At 38.1% G+C, this 20,348-nt stretch overlaps 1 protein-coding gene across 5 annotated transcripts in view; it reads right to left on the bottom strand.

Annotated features, from left to right (window-relative positions):
• The window catches only part of CTDSPL2 (CTD small phosphatase like 2), a 72,881-nt gene that overhangs the window by 35,732 nt on the left and 16,801 nt on the right, over positions 1-20,348 (bottom strand). For all 5 annotated transcript variants that reach the window (XM_020900767.2, XM_070469797.1, XM_020900768.2 and 2 more), the window contains exon 2: positions 12,182-12,391. In XM_020900767.2, the coding sequence (XP_020756426.1) occupies positions 12,182-12,367 (186 nt within the window). In that variant the 5' untranslated portion in view covers positions 12,368-12,391. The remainder of the gene's footprint in view (positions 1-12,181; positions 12,392-20,348) is intronic.

Genomic DNA, 20,348 nt, shown 5'->3' with positions numbered 1-20,348 from the left:
AAGTATTCTGAAGTCTCAGAGTTTCTTCTCTCTCTCTCTTTCTACATATATATGGAAACACAATAAAGGTACACTCATTGTTTTGCTTTGCAATATTATTAAATTTGGTCTTTAATTTTTACTCTAAAGTTAGTTTAGAATTTAGTAATTCTTCAAATAAAATTTATAATTTATTATTAAGAACAGATTATTGGATTGAAAAAGGGAGCTGAGTGATCCATGGTTTCATACTCCTAGTGATGAAACTGACAGAATTCTATAACTCATGAAAGGGGGAAATGTACTCCAAGGAAACTAAATGCAACTGTAAATTACAAATGAAAATAAGATAAAGTTAGTGTCCCTTTGGCTGCAAAATTGTCTTATGCAACAAAACATATTCAAATAGAATTATAGTGCCAATTCAGTTGCACTGTCATTTGAGATCATTCAGTTTTAAAAAAGAAACAATATTTTAAACGTACACGATGAGATCTTTAAAAGCCAAAATAGGTATAGCTTTTCAAACTTAAATTACAAAACCCAATGAGGTATCTCAGAAAGTAAGTTTGTTATATTGCTTTGGTTGAAAAAAGGTACATATTTATGAGCGACTTATAAACTCTTACACAGTAGTTAGTGTGAAAACCTACTCAATAAAAGTCAGTAAAAGAAACAAGCAGAGACTTTGCTGGTGGTCCAGCAATTAAGAGTCCACGTGCCAATGCAGGAAACTGGTTTGATACTGCGTGGCGTGGACCAACTAAGCTCTTCTGCCACGAGGACTAAGCTCCAGAGCCTGTGCCCCACAACAGGAGAAGCCGCCGCGGTGAGAAGCCCAAGAGCCACACGAGACAAGCCCCTCCTGCCACAACCAGAGAACGCCTGTGCACAGCAACGAAGACCCATGCAGTCAGACACAGACAGACTAGCAGGCAATTAAGAAAGAAACAGACGCTTCCACTTTCTAGTAATAAAGTAACTCACTGAAAGACTTAACTGTAAAAACAGAAAATGAGTCAACTTGTACTAATCTGATAAGTGACTTGTACTTATCTGATACTAGTATCAACTAATCATCAAAGATCTTCTTTACCATGAATGCATGGTAACAAACACAAGTGAATTAATTTTTTGCATCACAGTTTATCCTGGAATAACTTGTGTCAATGTTTGTGATGACTATGCAAAAAAAAAAAAGTTTATGATTACTGCTACCTTAGCACAAACCAAACCCTGAACACCCAAAGTTACTGTATTTTTCACAGCCATGCACTTGCACGGGGAAAAAAGTCAGCTGTACTCAAGAATGTCCTTGACGAAGCTGTAAAGTTAATTAGATCTCAACCCTTAAACGTGCGTTAAACTCTGCATGACAAGGTGGGAAGTACACACAAAACGCTTCTGCTGCAAACTGTGCCTCCACAACTGTCTTCAGGAAAAGTATCTGACTGACTGTTGAGTTGTAAGCTGAATTAGATCACTTTTTTGATCGCTTCTCAGCCTTTTGGCTAAGATTAAGTGTAGATCACTTTTTCTGATAGAAAACTACTTGAAGTAGATTATTTTCTGAAAAATGAACAAAACAACTCAAGAAAAACTAATACATTTTGTTGCCAACAATAAAGTTTGAGCATTCAGGTAAAAACTGGGACTTTAGGAGACCTGGACAAGGCCTCGTAAGACTCGAGTTCCCCAACACTGTTCTGCTGAGATCAGTGGGGCTGTCCAGAAATGTGATTTCTAAACACTGAATAAATAATGAAATACGTCAGTGTGGATACATATGTAGAAGATTTACATAATAAAGTGAACCATTATTTTCCCAACCAAAAAAACAGTGCATGATGTTACAAAATCATACGTAGGTAAAAAGATTCATTGAAGTGCAAGACAGACCCACAAAAAGATCACTGTAGAGCTTCCAAAGTCAATATTGGAGCAAGAACTTAAGACATCACACCAGTTGTCAAGTTTCAGTATAAAATCTGCAATTATCTAAAAAGCATATTAAAAGACTCTTCCGTTTTCTAAATACATGTATAATTTTCTTTTTGTGTGTCAATGATAACCACGAACTACGCTCTGTGAAGCAACCACTGAAGAGGTCTACAGGGCTTCCTTGGTGGTCCAGCAGTTTAAGAAAGCTGCTTTGCAATACAACGGACACCAGTTCGATCCCTGGTTGCAAAGCGCCACAGGTGATGAGACCCAGCCCTGAGCCCACAAGCTGCAACTGCTGAAGCCAAGGAGCCTAGAGCTTGTGCTCCTCAACAAGAGAGGCCACTGCGCTGAGAACCCCGCCACAGCTAGAGGGCAGCCCCCGCGTGTCGCAACCAGAGAAAGCCCTTGCACAGCAATGAAGAGCCAGGACAGCCAAAAATAAAGAGAAAATATTAAAAGAAAAAGAGAAAAAAAAAAAGAAAGAAAAAGAGGTTAATAAAACTGTAAATAATGTCCTGTTTGCCACTAATTTCCTTTTTGTCTTTAGAAAATAGTTAAAATATTAATTGTACCAACATGTAATAGGTTTAGAATTAGAATTTTGATATTTTCAAAATTCCTCAGTATCTAATGAGATATATTGATAGATATTACCCCCATAAACAAACAGTTCTTTAGGGTTTCCAGTAATTTATAAGACGGTAAAGGATCCTAAGTTCAAAAAGCTTAAGAACCACTTGACTACTGTAAAAAAAATCACTCCCAACAAATGCGGAGAAAATTTGAGCTGGAAGGAAGAGCTGACAAGTGGCAAAGGGTGCAGAGTTTCTTTAGGGGAGGATATAAATGGTTTAAAATTAACTGTGGTAATGACTGCATAACTCTGCATATATTAAAGGCTACTAAATCTATACCTTAAAAGGGTGAGTTTTAGGCCATGTGAATCATGTCTCAATAATGCTACATTATATGTATCTATCAAACAATCCAACAATATCAATCTTATTCACCCAGGTTTAACTTAAACAAATGTCCAGACATGGATTCAAAACAGAAATATTCATAGCAACTTCATTCACAAAACCCAGTGGATAACTCAGTGGGTAACCCAGTGCATAACTCAGTGGGTAACCCAGTGGATAACCCAGTGCATAACCCAGTGGATAACTCAGTGGATAACCCAGTGGATAACCCAGCAGGTAACCCCGTATATAACTCAGTGGGTAACTCAGTGGATAACCCAGTGGATAACCCAGTGGGTAACACCGTGTATAACTCAGTGGGTAACCCAGTGCATAACCCAGTGGATAACCCAGTGCATAACCCAGTGGATAACCCAGTGGGTAACCCAGTGCATAACTCAGTGGGTAACCCAGTGCATAACCCAGTGGATAACTCAGTGGATAACCCAGTGGGTAACCCAGTGCATAACTCAGTGGGTAACCCAGTGCATAACCCAGTGGATAACCCCGTTATAACTCAGTGGGTAACTCAGTGGATAACCCAGTGGATAACCCAGCAGGTAACCCTGTATATAACTCAGTGGATAACCCAGTGGGTAACACCGTGTATAACTCAGTGGGTAACCCAGTGCATAACCCAGTGGGTAACCCAGTGCATAACCCCGTGGGTAACCCCGTGGATAACAAATTATGGTATGTGGTGCGTGTGTGCCAAGTCACTTCAGTCGTGTCTGACTCTGCAATGCTATGGATGGCAGCCGGCCAGGCTCCTCTGTCCATGGGATTCTCTAGGCAAGAACGCTGGGGCGGGTTGCCACGCCCTCCTCCAGGGGATCTTCCTGACCCAGGGATTGAACTCACGTCTCTCACAGCAGGTAGGTTCTTTACCACTAGCACCACCTGGGAAGTCCTGTGATATGTGGTATACTCACACAACAGAACATTATTTGGGGCAAAGGAGCGGGAGGGGATAAATTACAGATACATGCAGTAACACAAATGAATCCAAAAACTTTATGTTGAGTGAAAGAAGCAAGACATGTTATATGCATAGGTAACTTTAAAGAAGATTTATATAATCTATAATGATAGAAGATCAATGGTTGTCTAGGGTGATACTGTGAGATGGTCTACAATACTCCAAGGATACTTTTTAGTCATGGGTGTATAATTCTGTTAAAATTCATGAAAACATATAATTTAAATCAGTGTGTCTTACTTTGTTTCATTATACCCCATAAAATTAATTTGTTAAAAAGTCAACGTAGGAGATAAAGTGGAATTCTAAAGATAACTAGGGTCATCAAAAAGAAGGCAATAAAGTAATTAGCCTCCAACTAATAAAAATAAATGGGAAAAAAAAAAAAAGAAGGCAAGATGAAACAGAGTAAAAATAACAAATGGGATAAATATAGAATAAATTACAAGATGGGAAACTTAAAACTGAACCATATTAATAACTACATTAAACGTAAATAGACTAAACAAGCCAATTTAAATACAAATACACAGGGTGGAAAAAGGTGTATCAAGCAAATGGTAAGAAAAAAAGCTGTGTGGTTTTATCAACATCAGGCCAAGTAAATCTCAAGGCAAATAGTACTACCAGAGAGATGAGAGACATTTCAGAGTGGTAATAACTTACACCCAACAATCAGAAACGTGTATGCCCCTAAGAAGAGAGCTTCAAAACACATGCAGCAAAAACTGACACAACTGAAAGTAGATGAGTGCATAACTAAGAGATGGAGACTTAAAAGAAGACACAGAGTATTTGAATATTATCAAACGATCTGATTAACTGGTATTTATAGAACTGTACTAATCAATTCCAGAATATGCATATTTGTTTCAAACACATGGGACAATTACCAAAATAGTCTGTGTGTTAAAAAAATATCAAAAGACACCAAAGAAATGAAGTCATATAAATTATATGTTCTAGGATCACAATAATATTAAATTAGAAATAAACAATTAAAAGATATCTAACAAATGCCCAAATATCTGATCTGGCAATTATATTTTTTTTAAGTCTTTTTTTTTTCCATTTATTTTTATTAGTTGGAGGCTAATTACTTTACAATATTGTAGTGGTTTTTGCCATACATTGACATGAATCAGCCATGGATTTACATGTGTTCCTCATCCCGATCCCCCTTCCCACCTCCCTCCCCATCCCATCCCTCTGGGTCTTCCCAGTGCACCAGCCCCGAGCACTTGTGTCATGCACCCAACCTGGGCTGGCGATCTGTTTCACACTTGATAATAAACATGTTTCGATGCTGTTCTCTCAGATTATCCCACCCTCGCCTTCTCCCACAGAGTCCAAAAGTCTGTTCTATACACCTGTGTCTCTTTTTCTGTCCTGCATATAGGGTTATCATTACCATCTTTTTAAATTCCATATATATGCATTAGTCTACTATATTGGTGTTTATCTTTCTCACTTACTTCACTCTGTATAATGGGCTCCAGTTTCATCCATCTCATTAGAACTGATTCAAATGTATTCTTTATAATGGCTGAGTAATATTCCATTGTGTATATGTTGATCTGGCAATTAAATAATGTATTTCTAAATAATCCATGGGCCAAAATGTAGTAAAAATACAGTCAGAATGTATGGGAAAGCAGTACTTTGAAATGCACAGTTTTAAATATTTGAATTAGAAAATAACTGAAGTGCAGTATTACTGATCTAAGCAAGGGTCTGGGAAACCACAGTACAAATGCCAAGTCTGACACATTGCTTTTGCATGACCAGCAAACCAAAAGCAGTTTTTATATTTTAATATGGTGGTAGGGGGAGGTGGAAATCAAACAAATGATACTATTTTATGACTCATGAAAATTACATGAAAATCAAACATCAGCATCCAAAGTCACGCTCATTCATTTATGCATTATCTACAATGGAAGAGTTGAGTAGTAACTGCAATTTCAGACAAGATAGTCTGCAAAGACTTAAATATTACTCATCTGAAATATTTACAGAAAAAGTTCACTAATTCCTAATCTAAGTTCCTGCTTATATAAGCTAGAAAAGTAAGAGTAAACCAAACAGAAAGTAGAAGAAAATATTAAAACTAACAAGTAGAAATCAAATAGACAGTGGAAAAAAAAAAGAGAAAATGTACAAAGACAGATGTTGGTTCTTTGAAAAAGTAACAAAACTGATAAAGCTCCAGCTGCAAAGGGATCAAAACAAAAATAAACTGTTCACATCAGGAGTGAAAAGAACATCATTAGAGATCCTACAGAGATTATTAGGTTAATAGAGAAATACTGCAAAGACTTTATATCTAATAACTTGACAACCTCAATGAACAGACAAATTCCTTAGAAAATACATATGACCAAAACTGAAACAGAAATAGAAAAGCTAAAGAAGTTCATATGTATTAAAGAAATCAAATTTATAGTAAAAAGTTATCCCACAAAGAAATCCCAGTCACATTCCAAAAATCCCTCTCCAGAATTCACCACTGAATTCTACTAATAAGTTAAGGTTGAGATAATACTTCATCAACACAAGCTCTTTCAGAAACAGAGAAGCAGAGGAACAGTTCTGGCTTCATGCTACCAGCATAACTCTGATCCCAAAAATCTCAAAAGTATTACAAATCAAAACTACAGACCAAACCATCACGAACACAGATACAAAAAATCTTTAAGAACAACAACAAAACATAGCAGCAAATCATATCCAGCCATACACGTTTAATTTTCAGTTCAAAAAACTTTATGTTCTACTCCACATTAAAAGAGGAAAATCTCAAGAACATCTCATTAGATGCAGAAAAGTCTTTGACAAAATCCAACACAATAAAATCTTACAGCAAACTAGGAACAGAAGGGAAATTCCTCAAACTGACAAAGATAACTATGGCAGACTTGAGCTAACATCGTCCCTGATGTGAACAAACTCTCTTCCCCCGAGATCAGTACTGAGACAAACGTCTGTTTTTACCACTTCGACTAAATGTCCTAGAGGTCCTAACCAAGGCAATAATGAAGCAAAAGAAATGAAAGGTCTAGAAATCAGAAAAGGAAATCATATCTGCTATATGACATGATTATATATGTATAAAACCCTATGAAATCTTAAAGACTTAGAATGAGTAAGTAAACCTAGCAATTTCACATAGTACCCCAGTCAACACAGAAAAATTAATTATATTTATATATATTAGCAACAAACAGAAAGTAAAAACTTTAAATGTATTATATCATTTAAAACAGCACCATTAAACATCAAATACCTAAGAACAGAACTAATGTAGTATGCGTAACACCTTCACATTGGCCCAAAAAAATTAAAAACACTTATGTTAACACACAGATATATCATGATCATGAACTGGCAGACTCAATTCACTTAAATGTCCAGTCTCACCAAATGATATATACATGTGATACAGGATTATAATCCCAGTAGGTTTTCTTTGGAGAAATAGACAAGCTAATTCTAAAACTGACATGTAAGTATAAGGGATCTAATAGTATTTAAAATGGCTATCTTTTATCTCAGTATCTTAAATACAGTGATGTCTTTTTCAAAATTTGGATAGGGGTTGGCAGCTAGTGTTTATTGAGTATCTGGTACTTTATAACCATCATTTGGTATTTTATAGATTAAAAAAAAACAGGCTCAGTGAATTTAGATAATTTACAATGTTACTAGCATCTCTATTCTCTATCTTACAGGCGAGGAAACTGAGGCACAGGAAAGTGAAATAACTTGTGCAGGGTTACACAGCTTTAAATAGCAACACTGGAACTCAAGCTGATATGCCTGGTTTCAGAGCCTACATCCTTGACTGCTATGCACTACTGCCTTTCCAACAAGTGACAGTGCTGGGATCTAACCCAGGTACAATCTGACTCTGTCTCAAAGTAGCTGGATGGCATCTTTATAGCATCTCCCACCTTGTGTAAAGACTGAAAACTTTCTTGATGAAAGAAAGAATTGAGTCTCTCTATGCTACTGACTTGGTCATTTATTTATATTCTATCATCAGCTCAAAGTTTGAAGCTTATTCCGTCTAGGAAAACCCTTTACCCTAGTATTTTTTCATGAATCATCAACCTCTGTCTTCAGTTTTTCTGACTGGCTGATAGACTACTTCTCTTGTTTCTACAAGGGTCCTTTTAAAATCCAAGTTAGTTAGAAAATTTCTTATGCAGCCACTGGTTTCTTCGGTTCCTTTTCTTTCTCTTCTTTTGAACTTTTAAAATTTTATGGTTAAAACTGAACTTTATAGACAGGTCTTGTTTTCTCTTTGGAGCTGTCATCCCTCTTAGGTGTCTGATAGTGCTCTTATGCCTGTCTTATGACTCTGGCTTTTTGAAACTTGGTCTCTGCCTATCAACCAGGTTTTCTGCTCTTCTTTACTGTTATGATTTCTAGTTTGAAGCAACAGTTAAACCTGGACATGGAACAACAGACAGGTTCCAAATAGGAAAAGAAGTACATCAAGGCTGTGTATCGTCACCCTGCTTATTTAACCTATATGCAGAGTACATCATGAGAAACACTGGGCTGGATGAAGCACAAGCTGGAATCAAGACTGCCGGGAGAAGTATCAATAACCTCAGAAATGCGGATGACACCACCCTTAAGGCAGAAAGCAAAGAAGAACTAAAGAGCCTCTTTAGACACATGTACCCCAACGTTTATCGCAGCACTGTTTGTAATAGCCAGGACATGGAAGCAACCTAGATGCCCATCAACAGACGAACGGATAAGGAAGCTGTGGTATGGAATATTACTCAGCCATTAAAAAGAATTCATTTGAATCAGTTCTAATGAGATGGATGAAACTGGAGCCCATTATACAGAGTGAAGTAAGCTAGAAAGATAAAGACCAATACAGTATACTAACGCATATATAAGGAATTTTAAAAGATGGTAAAAATAACCCTATATGCAAAACAGAAAAAGAGACACAGATGTACAGAACAGACTTTTAGACTCTGTGGGAGAAGGCGAGGGTGGGATGTTCAGAGAGAACAGCATTGGAACAAATACACTATCAAGGGTGAAACAGATCACCAGTCCAGGTTGGATGCATGAGACGGGTGCTAAGGGCTGGTGCACTGGGAAGACCCAGAGGGATGGGATGGAGAGGGAGGCGGGAGAGGGGATCGGGATGGGGAACACATGTAAATCCATGGCTGATTCATGGCAATGTATGGCAAAAACCACTACAATATTGTAAAGTAATTAGCCTCCAACTAATAAAAATAAATGGAAAAATAAATAAATAAAAATAAAGAGTTTTTAAAAAAAAGAAAGAAAAAGAGCCTCTTTAGAGTGAAAAAGTTGGCTTAAAGCTCGACATTCAGAAAACCAAGATCATGGCATCCAGTCCCATCACTTCATGGCAAACAGATGGGGAAACAGTGGAAACAGTGGCTGACTTTAGTTCTGGAGGTTCCAAAGTCACTGCAGATGGTGACTGCAGCCACGAAATTAAAAGATGCTTACTCCTTGGAAGGAAAATTATGACCAACCTAGACAGCATATTAAAAAGCAGACATTACTTTGCCAACAAAGGTCCATCTAGTCAAGGCTATGGTTTTTCCAGTGGTCATGCATGGATGTGAGAGTTGGACTATAAAGAAAGCTGAGTGCCAAAGAATTGATGCTTTTGAACTGTGGTGTTGGAGAAGACTCTTCAGAGTCCCTTGGACTGAAAGGCAATCCATCCAGTCCATCCTAAAGGAGATCAGTCCTGGGTGTTCATTGGAAGGACTGACGCTGAAGCTGAAACTCCAATACTATGGCCACCTGACCCAAAGAGCTGACTCATTTGAAAAGACCCTGATGCTGGGAAAGATTGAAGGCAGGAAGAGAAGGGCACGGCAGAGGATGACATGGTTGGATGGCATCACTGACTCGGGAGTTGGTGATGGACAGGGAGGCCTGGCGTGCTGCGGTCCATGGGGTCGTAAAGAATCAGACGTGACTGAGCGACTGAACTGAACTGAACTTCTAGTTTGGATGGCTGCTGGTATTCTTGCCAGTTTAGTATCACTCGTTCATTTTTATTAACATTTTGCTAATAAGTTTTAACTTGTATTCTAGCCCTAACTTGATATAAAAGTCATCAGAATACTTAAGATAATTTAATAAACATACATTGCTCATTTAAGAGGTGTGTATTAGTTTACTATTAACATAAATACATAGTAAAACATATTATTAAGAAGAATAATGCATTATTAAGAAGATGGTTTAATAACAATTTAGATAAGAAAGAATTAACAATTAGAAGCCAGTATAACCTTCCCAGGTGGCTCACTGGTAAAAAATCTGCCTGCCAATGCAAGAGATGAGGGTTCAATCCCTAGGTTGGGATGATCCCATGGAAAAGGAGATGGCAACCCACTCCAGTATTCTTGCCTGGGAGGTCCCATGGACAGAGTAGTCTGGCGGGCTACAATCCATGGGGTTGCAAAGAGTCAACACAACTTAGCAACTAAACAACACAACAGCATAGCCTCATTAGGAGTAATAAGTGACAAAATAATCTTTTAATTTACTTCTAACAAAAGGATAGTAGATGGGAAAAGAAACACTATACTCTGATTTCAGTAAGGCATTCAAATATTAATTATCACAATTATCTTACTGAATATAATAATGAAATCTGAGATGAATTAAATGAATTTGTAGCTGTGGTGAAAACTCTGCTCAAAAACATTAATTAATGAATAAGATATTAGCTTGCAAACAGGTTTTTATTGGCCCCATCCACTAATGGACAGGCATTAATAACAAAATTTTAGTTTTTGGCTTAAAAATAACTGACAAGCCTGAGTGTTTTAACTGACATGAGCAAAAATCTGCTGACCAACAAAGAAGAACTAAAACTACTAAATGAAAAAAAAAAACAAGAAAGCATGAATAATATAAACAGAAGTCAGAAGACATAGGAAAAAAAAAAAAAAACACCCAAAAAACCTATTTTCATTTCTGGTTGTTACCTTTCAGGAACAAGATAACCAAGAAAAAGTTGACCAAGATGCTAACCTATGATCATATAATGCCATATAATAAAAACTAGAACTATTTAACCCGGACAGTGATTGAGTGCTTGCATTTGCACAAGGAGAAAAAGAACGTGTGGGAAAGGTAAAGGGTAGGTATATTTTCTTCAGGATGAGGAAGAACTTCACAATATTGAGAGTTGTTCAGAGAATGAACTTGACACAGTGATGTTCTCATCAACAGGGCTAATGACAACCCAACAAATTTAAAGATTCAGGAATTCTTGTTTCTGGAAGGAATTTTATCTTTTTTATACAATAATACTAGAATATTTATAGGCCTATGTAAATTAACTCAAAGAAACTTTTTAAAAATTATACTTAAGATTAGCAAAAGAAATCTATCATTATGAAAAAAATAACATTTTATTTTTCTACTTACCAAAGTGACAAATTTACACTATAAGAAACTTATCATATATAATACTCTTAAGTAACAACACAATAGCAGTCAACAGTGATAATAAAATCAACACACAATGAATAACAACGCTATTATTTACAGAATGCATGAAAACTTCTCAAACTGCTTTTCCACCTGTTTGCCATCTAATCTGAGGCAGACAAGGTAGCTAGTATTAGTCCCATTTTGCTGTCTTCTTGAGGCGGAGGGGAAAATGACTTTCCTTAGAATTCAAGCTGGTCCAGAGCATGAAGTATGAATCTAAAGCTTATGCCTCCTGCTTAGTGTCCCTTCTTTCTTTCTTTGCCACATGGCCAGTGGGATCTTAGTTCCCGAACCGGAAACTGAATCCAGGCCCATGGCAGTGGAAGTGCCAAGTCTTAACCATGGACCTCCAGGGAATTCCCCATTCTTTCTTTAATAACTTTGCTCTCCCTCCAATGAATAAAACATTTTCATTGTACAAGTGTTAGAATTCAGATAGATAAATCATCTTCCTAATTAGACAATGTATCAATATAAACAAGAAACTTATGTTTGAAATTAAAAAAAAAAAAGAAGAAAATAAAAGAAATAACTCAAGTAAATGACTAAGAAAAAACTTCTTTTACTTCCTATAATACGAAGCTGAAAAAACAGAAGGCTAACTGGATCAGTTAAGTAGAATACTGTTTTCTTGACCAACCTTTATTTACATGTAAATACTCAACACCAAAATGTAGACACACTTCCTTAAATTGGGCTCTAGCAATATTAGATTTCTCATCTTTATAGGCTTAAAGAAAACAACCTAAGTTTCACTTTTAATGATAATATTAACAGGTAAAACCATTACTTTGGGTGTGCTTCCTTTAATGAATTTCTTAATCGAAGACAACAAGCCGGTTTCATTCTTCGGTGTTTTTTCTCCTCCTGAAGGCAGGCTATCATCAACTTCTGAGTATTTCCTCTTTGCTCTGGCAGTGCGTTGTGTTTGGATTTGATTTGATTGCTGAGAAGCTTTCCGTGTTCTCAGTCTCATCTTTTATGGGTGCCACATGTAAAACTATAAAAGAAAAATAATACAGGTTATTAAAATTAAACCTAGCGTACCCACATGTGCCCAGTTTACATAGGTTTGTGGAATCTTAGTTTCCCTGACGGGGATCAAAACCAGGCCCTCAGCAGTGACAGTGCAGCAGCCTAACCTCTAGACCACCAGAGAATTCCCAAGAAACTAACTTTTTAATTGAAAGGCACGGTGCTTTGCATTTTATTACATTCTTCCAAATAACATTCCCACAACTTCTGAAATATTATACCCTGTGATCTAATAGTGTGTGCACGTTCCTTTCAGAATATTATACTGCCTCAAACCTTGCTGACATTACCATTTATTTAATCACTCATTCATTCAACAAGTATTTATTGGGTAAGTAAGTACCTGGTAAAACAAGAGAGAGAAGGTTTTTACCCTCTGGAGATGACAATGTAGCAGAAAAAAACCCTTAAGTCATTGAATGAATTAGCTCCAAGAACACAATTCTAACAATCAACAAGTACACAAGTGTGACAAGAATGACTCGATCATTTCACAGGATTTGATCTTACCACATGTAACGATCCTTTAAAAATCAAACTCATCTGGCTCCAGCTGCTGGAGTAGAAGGATGGTGCTCTCGCAGAAGAGCACTCCAACTAGCCGCTAAACAACCATCAACAGGAGGATGCTGGAACCCACCAGAAAAAAAGACACCCCACGTCCAAAGACAAAGAAGCCACACTGAGACAGTGCGAGGGGCACAATCACAATAAAATCAAATCCCATGCCCACTGGCCGGGTGACCCACAAACTGGAGAACAATAATACCAAAGACGTTCTCCCACTGTTGTAAAGGTTCGGCATCCCACATCAGGCTTCCCAGCCTGGGGATCCAACAAAGGGACTAGGAATCCCCAGGGAATCTGACCTTAAAGGCCAGAGGAATTTGTTTATAGGACTAGGGGAAACAGAAACTGCAGTCGTGGAGGGCACAAAAAATCTTGTGCACACCAAGACCCAGAAGAAAGGAGCAGTGACCCCACAGGAGACTGAACAATAATACCGACGGGTATTGGAGAGTCTCCTGTGGGGGTGGGGGTCGGCAGGGGCTGAGCACAGAGACGGGGTTCTGGCGGCAGCAGATGGGGCAGGCGCCCTCAGCGTAAACCCTCATGAAAGTCACCATTAACCCTACCATAGAGCCTGTAGAACCCAGGGCCAAACAACTACCAGGGAGGGAGGGAAACCCCACCCATCCCCAGAAACTGGGTTAAAGGTTTACTGAGCGAGGCCCTGCCCACCAGAGCAAGACCCAGTTTTTCCCACCACCAGTTCCTGCCATCAGGAAGCTTACACAAGCCTCTTAGCCTCCTCCGTTAGAAGAAGCAAGAACCACAGTATCACAATGGCTCAAACAGAAACCACATTATCAAAAATTAATTAGGATGAAAAAGCAGAAAGTTATGTTCCAGATTAAGGGACAAGATAAAACCCCAGAAAAACAACTAAATAAAGTGTAAATATGCAACTTTCCAGAAAAAGAATTCAGAATGATAGTGAAGATGATCCAGGATCTTGGGAACACAATGGAGAAGATGAAAGAAATATTTACCAAAGACCTGCAAGAACTAAAGAACAGAGATGAACAGTACACTAGAAGGAACAAAATAACTGAGGCAGAACAACAGATAAATGACCTGCAGGACAGAACAGGGGAAATCATTGTCACAAAACATAATATAGAAAGAAGAATGGAAAGAAATGAAGACAGCCTAACAGACCTCTAGAACAACGTTAAAACACAACAACATTCACATTACAGGGGTCCCAGAAGGAGAAGAGAGAGAGAGAAAGGACCTGAGAAAACATCTAAAGAGATAATAGCTAAAAAACTTCCCTAACACGGGAAAGGAAAGTCAACCAAGTTCAGGAAGCACAGAGTCCCAGGCAGGATAAACCCAAGAAGAAACACACCAAGACACATAGCAACCAAACTGACAAAAGTTAAAGACAGAGATAAAATATTAAAAGTAACAAGGGAAAAAAGGACAAATAACATACAAGGGAACTCCCATCAAGCTATCAGCTGATTTCTCAAAAGAAACTCTACAAGCCAGAAGGGAATGATATATTTCAAGTGATGAAAGGGAAGAACCTACAGCCAAGAATACTCTACCCAGCAAGACTCAGATTTGATGGAGAAATCAAAAGCTTTCCAGTCAAGCAAAAGTTAAGAGAATTCAGCACCACCAAACCACCTTTATAGTAAATGCTAAAGGAACTTCTCTAGACAGGAAATGAGAAGGAAAAGACCTACCTACAGAAAATAAACCCAAAACAATTAAGAAAATGGTAATACGATCAAATGAACCAACCAAAAGACAAGAGAGGCTGGCTGCGCAGATGAAACATGTGCATACATGTACTTCCACTTAACACGTCACTCTGCTTGACCCCCCTCATTGTTTGTAATTATTTTATATTGTTAATCATGTTCCCATTAAAGCTTGCAATTGTAATTATCTTCTATTTTTTGTCAGGCTGTTGATTGTGAAAACTGACAAATATCTTTTACAACTGTGATTATGTAACTATTACTCACTTAATACTACTGCATCATGACTGGTCAACAGAAAAATGATAGAGCTCTGTATCACTCATGACTACTACTTAATAGAAACACATGTAATCACTTTTTAAAATCTAGATGCATATCAGAATTATCTTGACATTTTTTGAAAAATACAAATGTCCAAGTATCAATTTTTTTTCCCTCCAGAGCTCCAAATATGTTTCTAATGAGCAATCATGTTTAAAAACAACTGGATTACATGATGATCTTTTATCTAGGTTGTTTCACTTTCTTTGTTTCATATTCAGTGTTCCCATTTCACTTAGTTTATGTTTTATAATTTTTCCAACTTTTGATGTTCTTCTCAACCTTTATCAAGCGTAGTAGAAAAGCTTTGTATAGATATATATAAATAATATATACAACATATGTATTTTAGAAACTTATGAATTTTTGCCTAACTAAAAACTTTATGACATTTTGATTCCACTTGTTTGACATAGTATGAATAGAATGCTAAATTTCTAATTAAAAAAAACAGACATGCAACAATCAACAAAGGTTTATTGTACAGCACAGGGAACAACAGTCAGTGTATCTTGTGAAGTGAAGTGAAGTGAAAGTCGATCAGTCGTGTCTGACTCTTTGCGACCCAATGGACTATACAGTCCATGGGATTCTCCAGGCCAGGATACTGGAGTGGGTAGCCTTTCCCTTCTCCAGGGCATCTTCCCAACCCAGGGATCAAACCCAGGTCTCCCGCATTGCAGGCGGATTCTTTACCAGCTGATCCACAAGGGAAGCCCAAGAATACTGGAGTGGGTAGCCTATCCCTTCTCCAGTAGATCTTCCTGACCCAGGAATTGAACCGGGGTCTCCAGCACTGCAGGCGGATTCTTTACCAGCTGAGCCATCAGGGAAGCCAAGCTTTTGAAACCTCAGGTTATCTCCATTTGCACGTGCAATTTCTAGCCCCGTTCAGATGGCTACCACTGTTTCAGCATCAAATCCAAACTGAAAATATCCAGGCATGGCATTATCCAATAGAACTTTCTGCAACGATGGAAAATACTGTGTCTGCACCGTCCCATACAGCAGCCACTAGACCCAGCTGAAAATGAAGCACTTACCACGTAGCTACTGTGACTGAGGAACTGAATTTTTTTTTTTTTTTTTGAACTGAATTTTTAATTTCACGTCATTTTTATTAATTTAATTTTAAATAGCCACCTGTGCCTAGTGGCTATCATATTAGAGAGTGCATGTCTAGAGGACGAATCTTATAATAACCTATAATGGAAAATAATTTCAAAAATAATATATATGCATATGTATAACTGAGTCGCCTAACTGTGCACCTGAAACATGTGAATCTACTGCGCCTCAGTGAGATATATGTATATTAAGGGAAAAACTCATATATCAGAAAGAAAATATGAGGGCATCAATCTCAACTCTCTCATTTTATTGATGAGAAAATCAATGACTGGAAAAACTGTCCCAAGACTCGGTAGTTGAGAATATTCCCTGAATTAGAATCTGTTGAAGAGACGACTGAGAATGGAATGAAAACTACTATACTAAGAATTAAGAGATGTTATACTTCAATCATCACTAAACTATAGCCACTTAACGACTTTTTCCCTCATATAATGAATACACTCATCTTGACACTCAAAATGGAAATGGATTTAGAAAACGCTATACAGTGCAGAGGACAAACAGCTGCTCACAGCAGTGAGTGCAGCCCCAGAAAGGCCTGACTCGTTAGGCACGCTCAACTCCTAAAGGTACAGAAATTCTTGGCAGAGAGTAGGGTCTTACAGACAAATTAAGAAGCTGAAGAAGTGATGTCTTTAATAACCCAACACAATGTCCACAGAAAAAGATGCCTCCTTTTTTTAAAATGCAGAAAGTACACACACGCGCACACACAAATTCTATTTCAACCAAAAAACCAAACTCAAAGGCTTCACCAGAAGAGCACTAAAATATTTTTCAAAATAACCATTTGTTTTTCATCACCAAATGGTGCTCAGTTTTTAAGCTGTCATCCCCAAATAAAATAAATATTGACTTTTTTCCTAAAGAGTCAACGTGAACTTCTAAAGGGATTTACTCAAGGCATGTATTACTTAAAGAGTCTATTTAGAGTGTATAAATTTTGTTTTAATTTCCTTGTTCTTCAGCACAGCACTCCTTAGAAAAGGAAAATTCCCATAAAGCAAATGCAAAGGGGAATTTTTCACAAAGAAAGTTGTTTGTATTTGATTTAAATTTTTTTTTATATTTTCAAAAATATCTATGAATGAACCTGTCTTAAATCCAGAATCATTCAGTGAAAATGAAATTCAGACATCAACATCCACCAGCATGCTCACTGGCTTCTGTCTCGTCTACTGCACTGCGCAGCAAAACCAGCCTAAGACAACACGTAAACACGTGGACACAGCTGTGCGCAAAGCAAACAAACAAGCGTCTAGAAGCACAGTCGCCCGACCATGGGCAGCAGGCTGCAGACAGGCACTAAGCGACTTTATGACAGAAAATCAGACTATTCTAAACTTTTCAATAGCAATGCTTCATGCCAGATGAAAAACGGAATAATATATTTAAAATAAAATAATCAAGGGAAGAACACACAAACCAAAGATTTTATATTCGACAAAAATAACTCGCAAAAATAATGGCTATGGACAAACTATTACCAATATGTAAGAATTTGGGGAATACTGTGCTCAGGGAATCCTTCCTGAAAAATTTAATGAGCACTTCAGAAAACCAAACTGACTACAGGTATTCCTTTAGAACCACTGGAGACTGTCAAACATATAGCTACTCACAGTTACCGTGCATGTAACAGCTATATTCTCTGATGACACAAATGTAGATTCACTCAACCATTTAAAAGTGAGGGAGAGGCTTTCCTAGTAGCTAGGACCCAAACTTCCACTGCAACGGGCACCTATTTGATTCCTGGTAGGGAAACTAAGATCCCACATGCCACCCAGCACGACCAAAAAAGAAGGAAAGTAAAGGAAGAGTGGGGAGAGCATTGCCAAAAAAAAAAAAAGAAGAAGTGTACAGTGCTTCGGTAATCATATATATCATCTTCAAATCTTCCAGTATTGGTATTGCTACTCTGAGACTGCTGTGAGATTAATTTAATATTTTGATTTCTAAGTCCAAGTCTGTCATCTACTAGGTTCTTGAGAACCAAGACACAATATGGAACAAAACAACAGGGATGCAAGACAGAGAAGTTAAAAAACCACCGTATCAGTTCAGTTCAGTCGCTCAGTCATGTCCAACTCTTTGCAACCCTGTGGACTGCAGCACACCGGGCCTCCCTGTCCGTAACCAACTCCAGGAGCTGGCTCAAACTCATGTCCATTGAGTCGGTGATGCCATCCAACCATCTCATCCTCTGTTGTCTCCTTCTCCTCCTGCCTTCAATCTTTCCCAGCATCAGGGTCTTTTCAGATGACTCAGTTCTTCCCATCAGGTGGACAAAGTACTGGAGTTTCAGTTTCAACATTAGTCCTTCCAATGAACACTCAATGATCTTCCAGATCATTGGACTGGACTCAACCAGTCCTTCCAGTGATTTCCTTTAGGATGGACTGGTTGCATCTCCTTACAGTCCAAGGGACTCTCAAGAGTCTTCTCCAACACCAGAGTTCAAAAGCATCAATTCTTTGGCACTCAGCTTTCTTTATAGTCCAACTCTCACATCCATGCATGACTACTTGGAAAAACCATAGCCTTGACTAGATGGACTTTTGTTGGCAAAGTAATGTCTCTGCTTTTTAATATGCTGTCTAGGTTGGTCATTAACTTTACTTTCAAGGAGCAAGAATCTTTTAATTTCATGGCTGCAATCACCATCTGCAGGGATTCTGGAGCCAAAAAAAATAAAGTCTGTCGCTGTTTCCTCATCTATCTGCCATGAAGTTATGGGACCAGATGTCATAATCTTGGTTTTCTGAATGCTGAGCTTTAAGACAACTTTTTCACTCTCCTCTTTCACTTTCATCAAGAGGCTCTTTAGTTCCTCTTCACTTTCTGCCATAAGGGTGGTATCATCTGCGTATCAGAGGTTATTGATATTTCTCCTGGCAATCTTGATTCTGCTTGTGCTTCATCCAGCCCAGCGTTTCTCATGATGTACTCTGCACGTAAGTTAAATAAGTAGGGTGACAATACACAGCCTTGACGTACTCCTTTTCCTATTTGCAACCAGTCTGCTGTTCCATGTCCAGTTCTAACTGTTGCTTCCTGACCTGCATACAGGTTTACAAGAGGCAGGTCAGGTAGTCTGGTATCTCTTCAAAATTTTCCAGTTTATTGTGACACACACAGTCAAAGGCTTTGGCATAGTCAATAAAGCAGAAATAGACGTTTTTCTGGAACTCTCTTGCTTTTTCGATGATCCAGCAGATGTTGGCAATTCGATCTCTGGTTCCTCTGCCTTTTCTAAAACCAGCTTGAACATCTGGAAGTTCACGGTTCACGTATTGCTGAAACCTGGCTTGGAGAATTTTGAGCATTACTTTACTAGCATGTGAGATGAGTGCAATTGTGTGGTAGTTTGAGCATTCTTTGACATTGCCTTTCTTAGGGATGGGAATGAAAACCGACCTTTTCCAGTCCTGTGGCCACTGCTGAGTTTTCCAAATTTGCTGATGTATTGAGTGTGGCACTCTCACAGCATCATCTTTTAGGATATGAAATAGCTCAACTGGAATTCCATCATCTCCACTAGCTTTGTTTGTAGTGATGCTTCCTAAGGCCCACTTGACTTCACATTCCAGGATGTCTGGCTGTAGGTGAGTGATCACATCACTGTGATTATCTGGGTTGTGAAGATCTTTTTTGTATAGTTCTTCTGTGTATTCTTGCCACCTCTTCTTAGTATCTTCTGCTTCTGTTAGGTTCATACCATTTCTGTCCTTTATTGAGCCCATCTTTGCATGAAATGTTCCCTTGTTATCTCTATCTTGAAGAGGTCACTAGTCTTTCCCATTCTATTGTTTTTCTCTACTTCTTTGCACTGATCACTGAGGAAGGCTTTCTTATCGCTCCTTGCTATTCTTTGGAACTCTGCATTCAGATAAGTATATCCTTCCTTTTCATGTCTCTTCTTTTCACAGCCATATGTAAGGCCTCTGTAGACAGCCATTTGGGTTTTTTGCATTTCTTTTTCTTGGGGATGGCTTTGATCCCTGTCTCCTGTACAATGTCACAAACCTCTGTCCATAGTTCATCAGGTACTCTGTTTATCAGATCTAGTCCCTTAAATCTATTTCTCACTTCTACTGTTTAATCGTAAGGGATTTGATTCAGGTCATACCTGAATGGTCTAGTGGTTTTCCCTACTTTCTTCAATTAAAGTCTGAATTTGGCAAT

This window comes from Odocoileus virginianus, chromosome 6, assembly GCF_023699985.2.
Source record: "Odocoileus virginianus isolate 20LAN1187 ecotype Illinois chromosome 6, Ovbor_1.2, whole genome shotgun sequence".
NCBI classification, from domain to species: Eukaryota; Metazoa; Chordata; class Mammalia; order Artiodactyla; family Cervidae; genus Odocoileus; species Odocoileus virginianus.
This window is presented reverse-complemented; position numbering and strand designations above follow the sequence as displayed.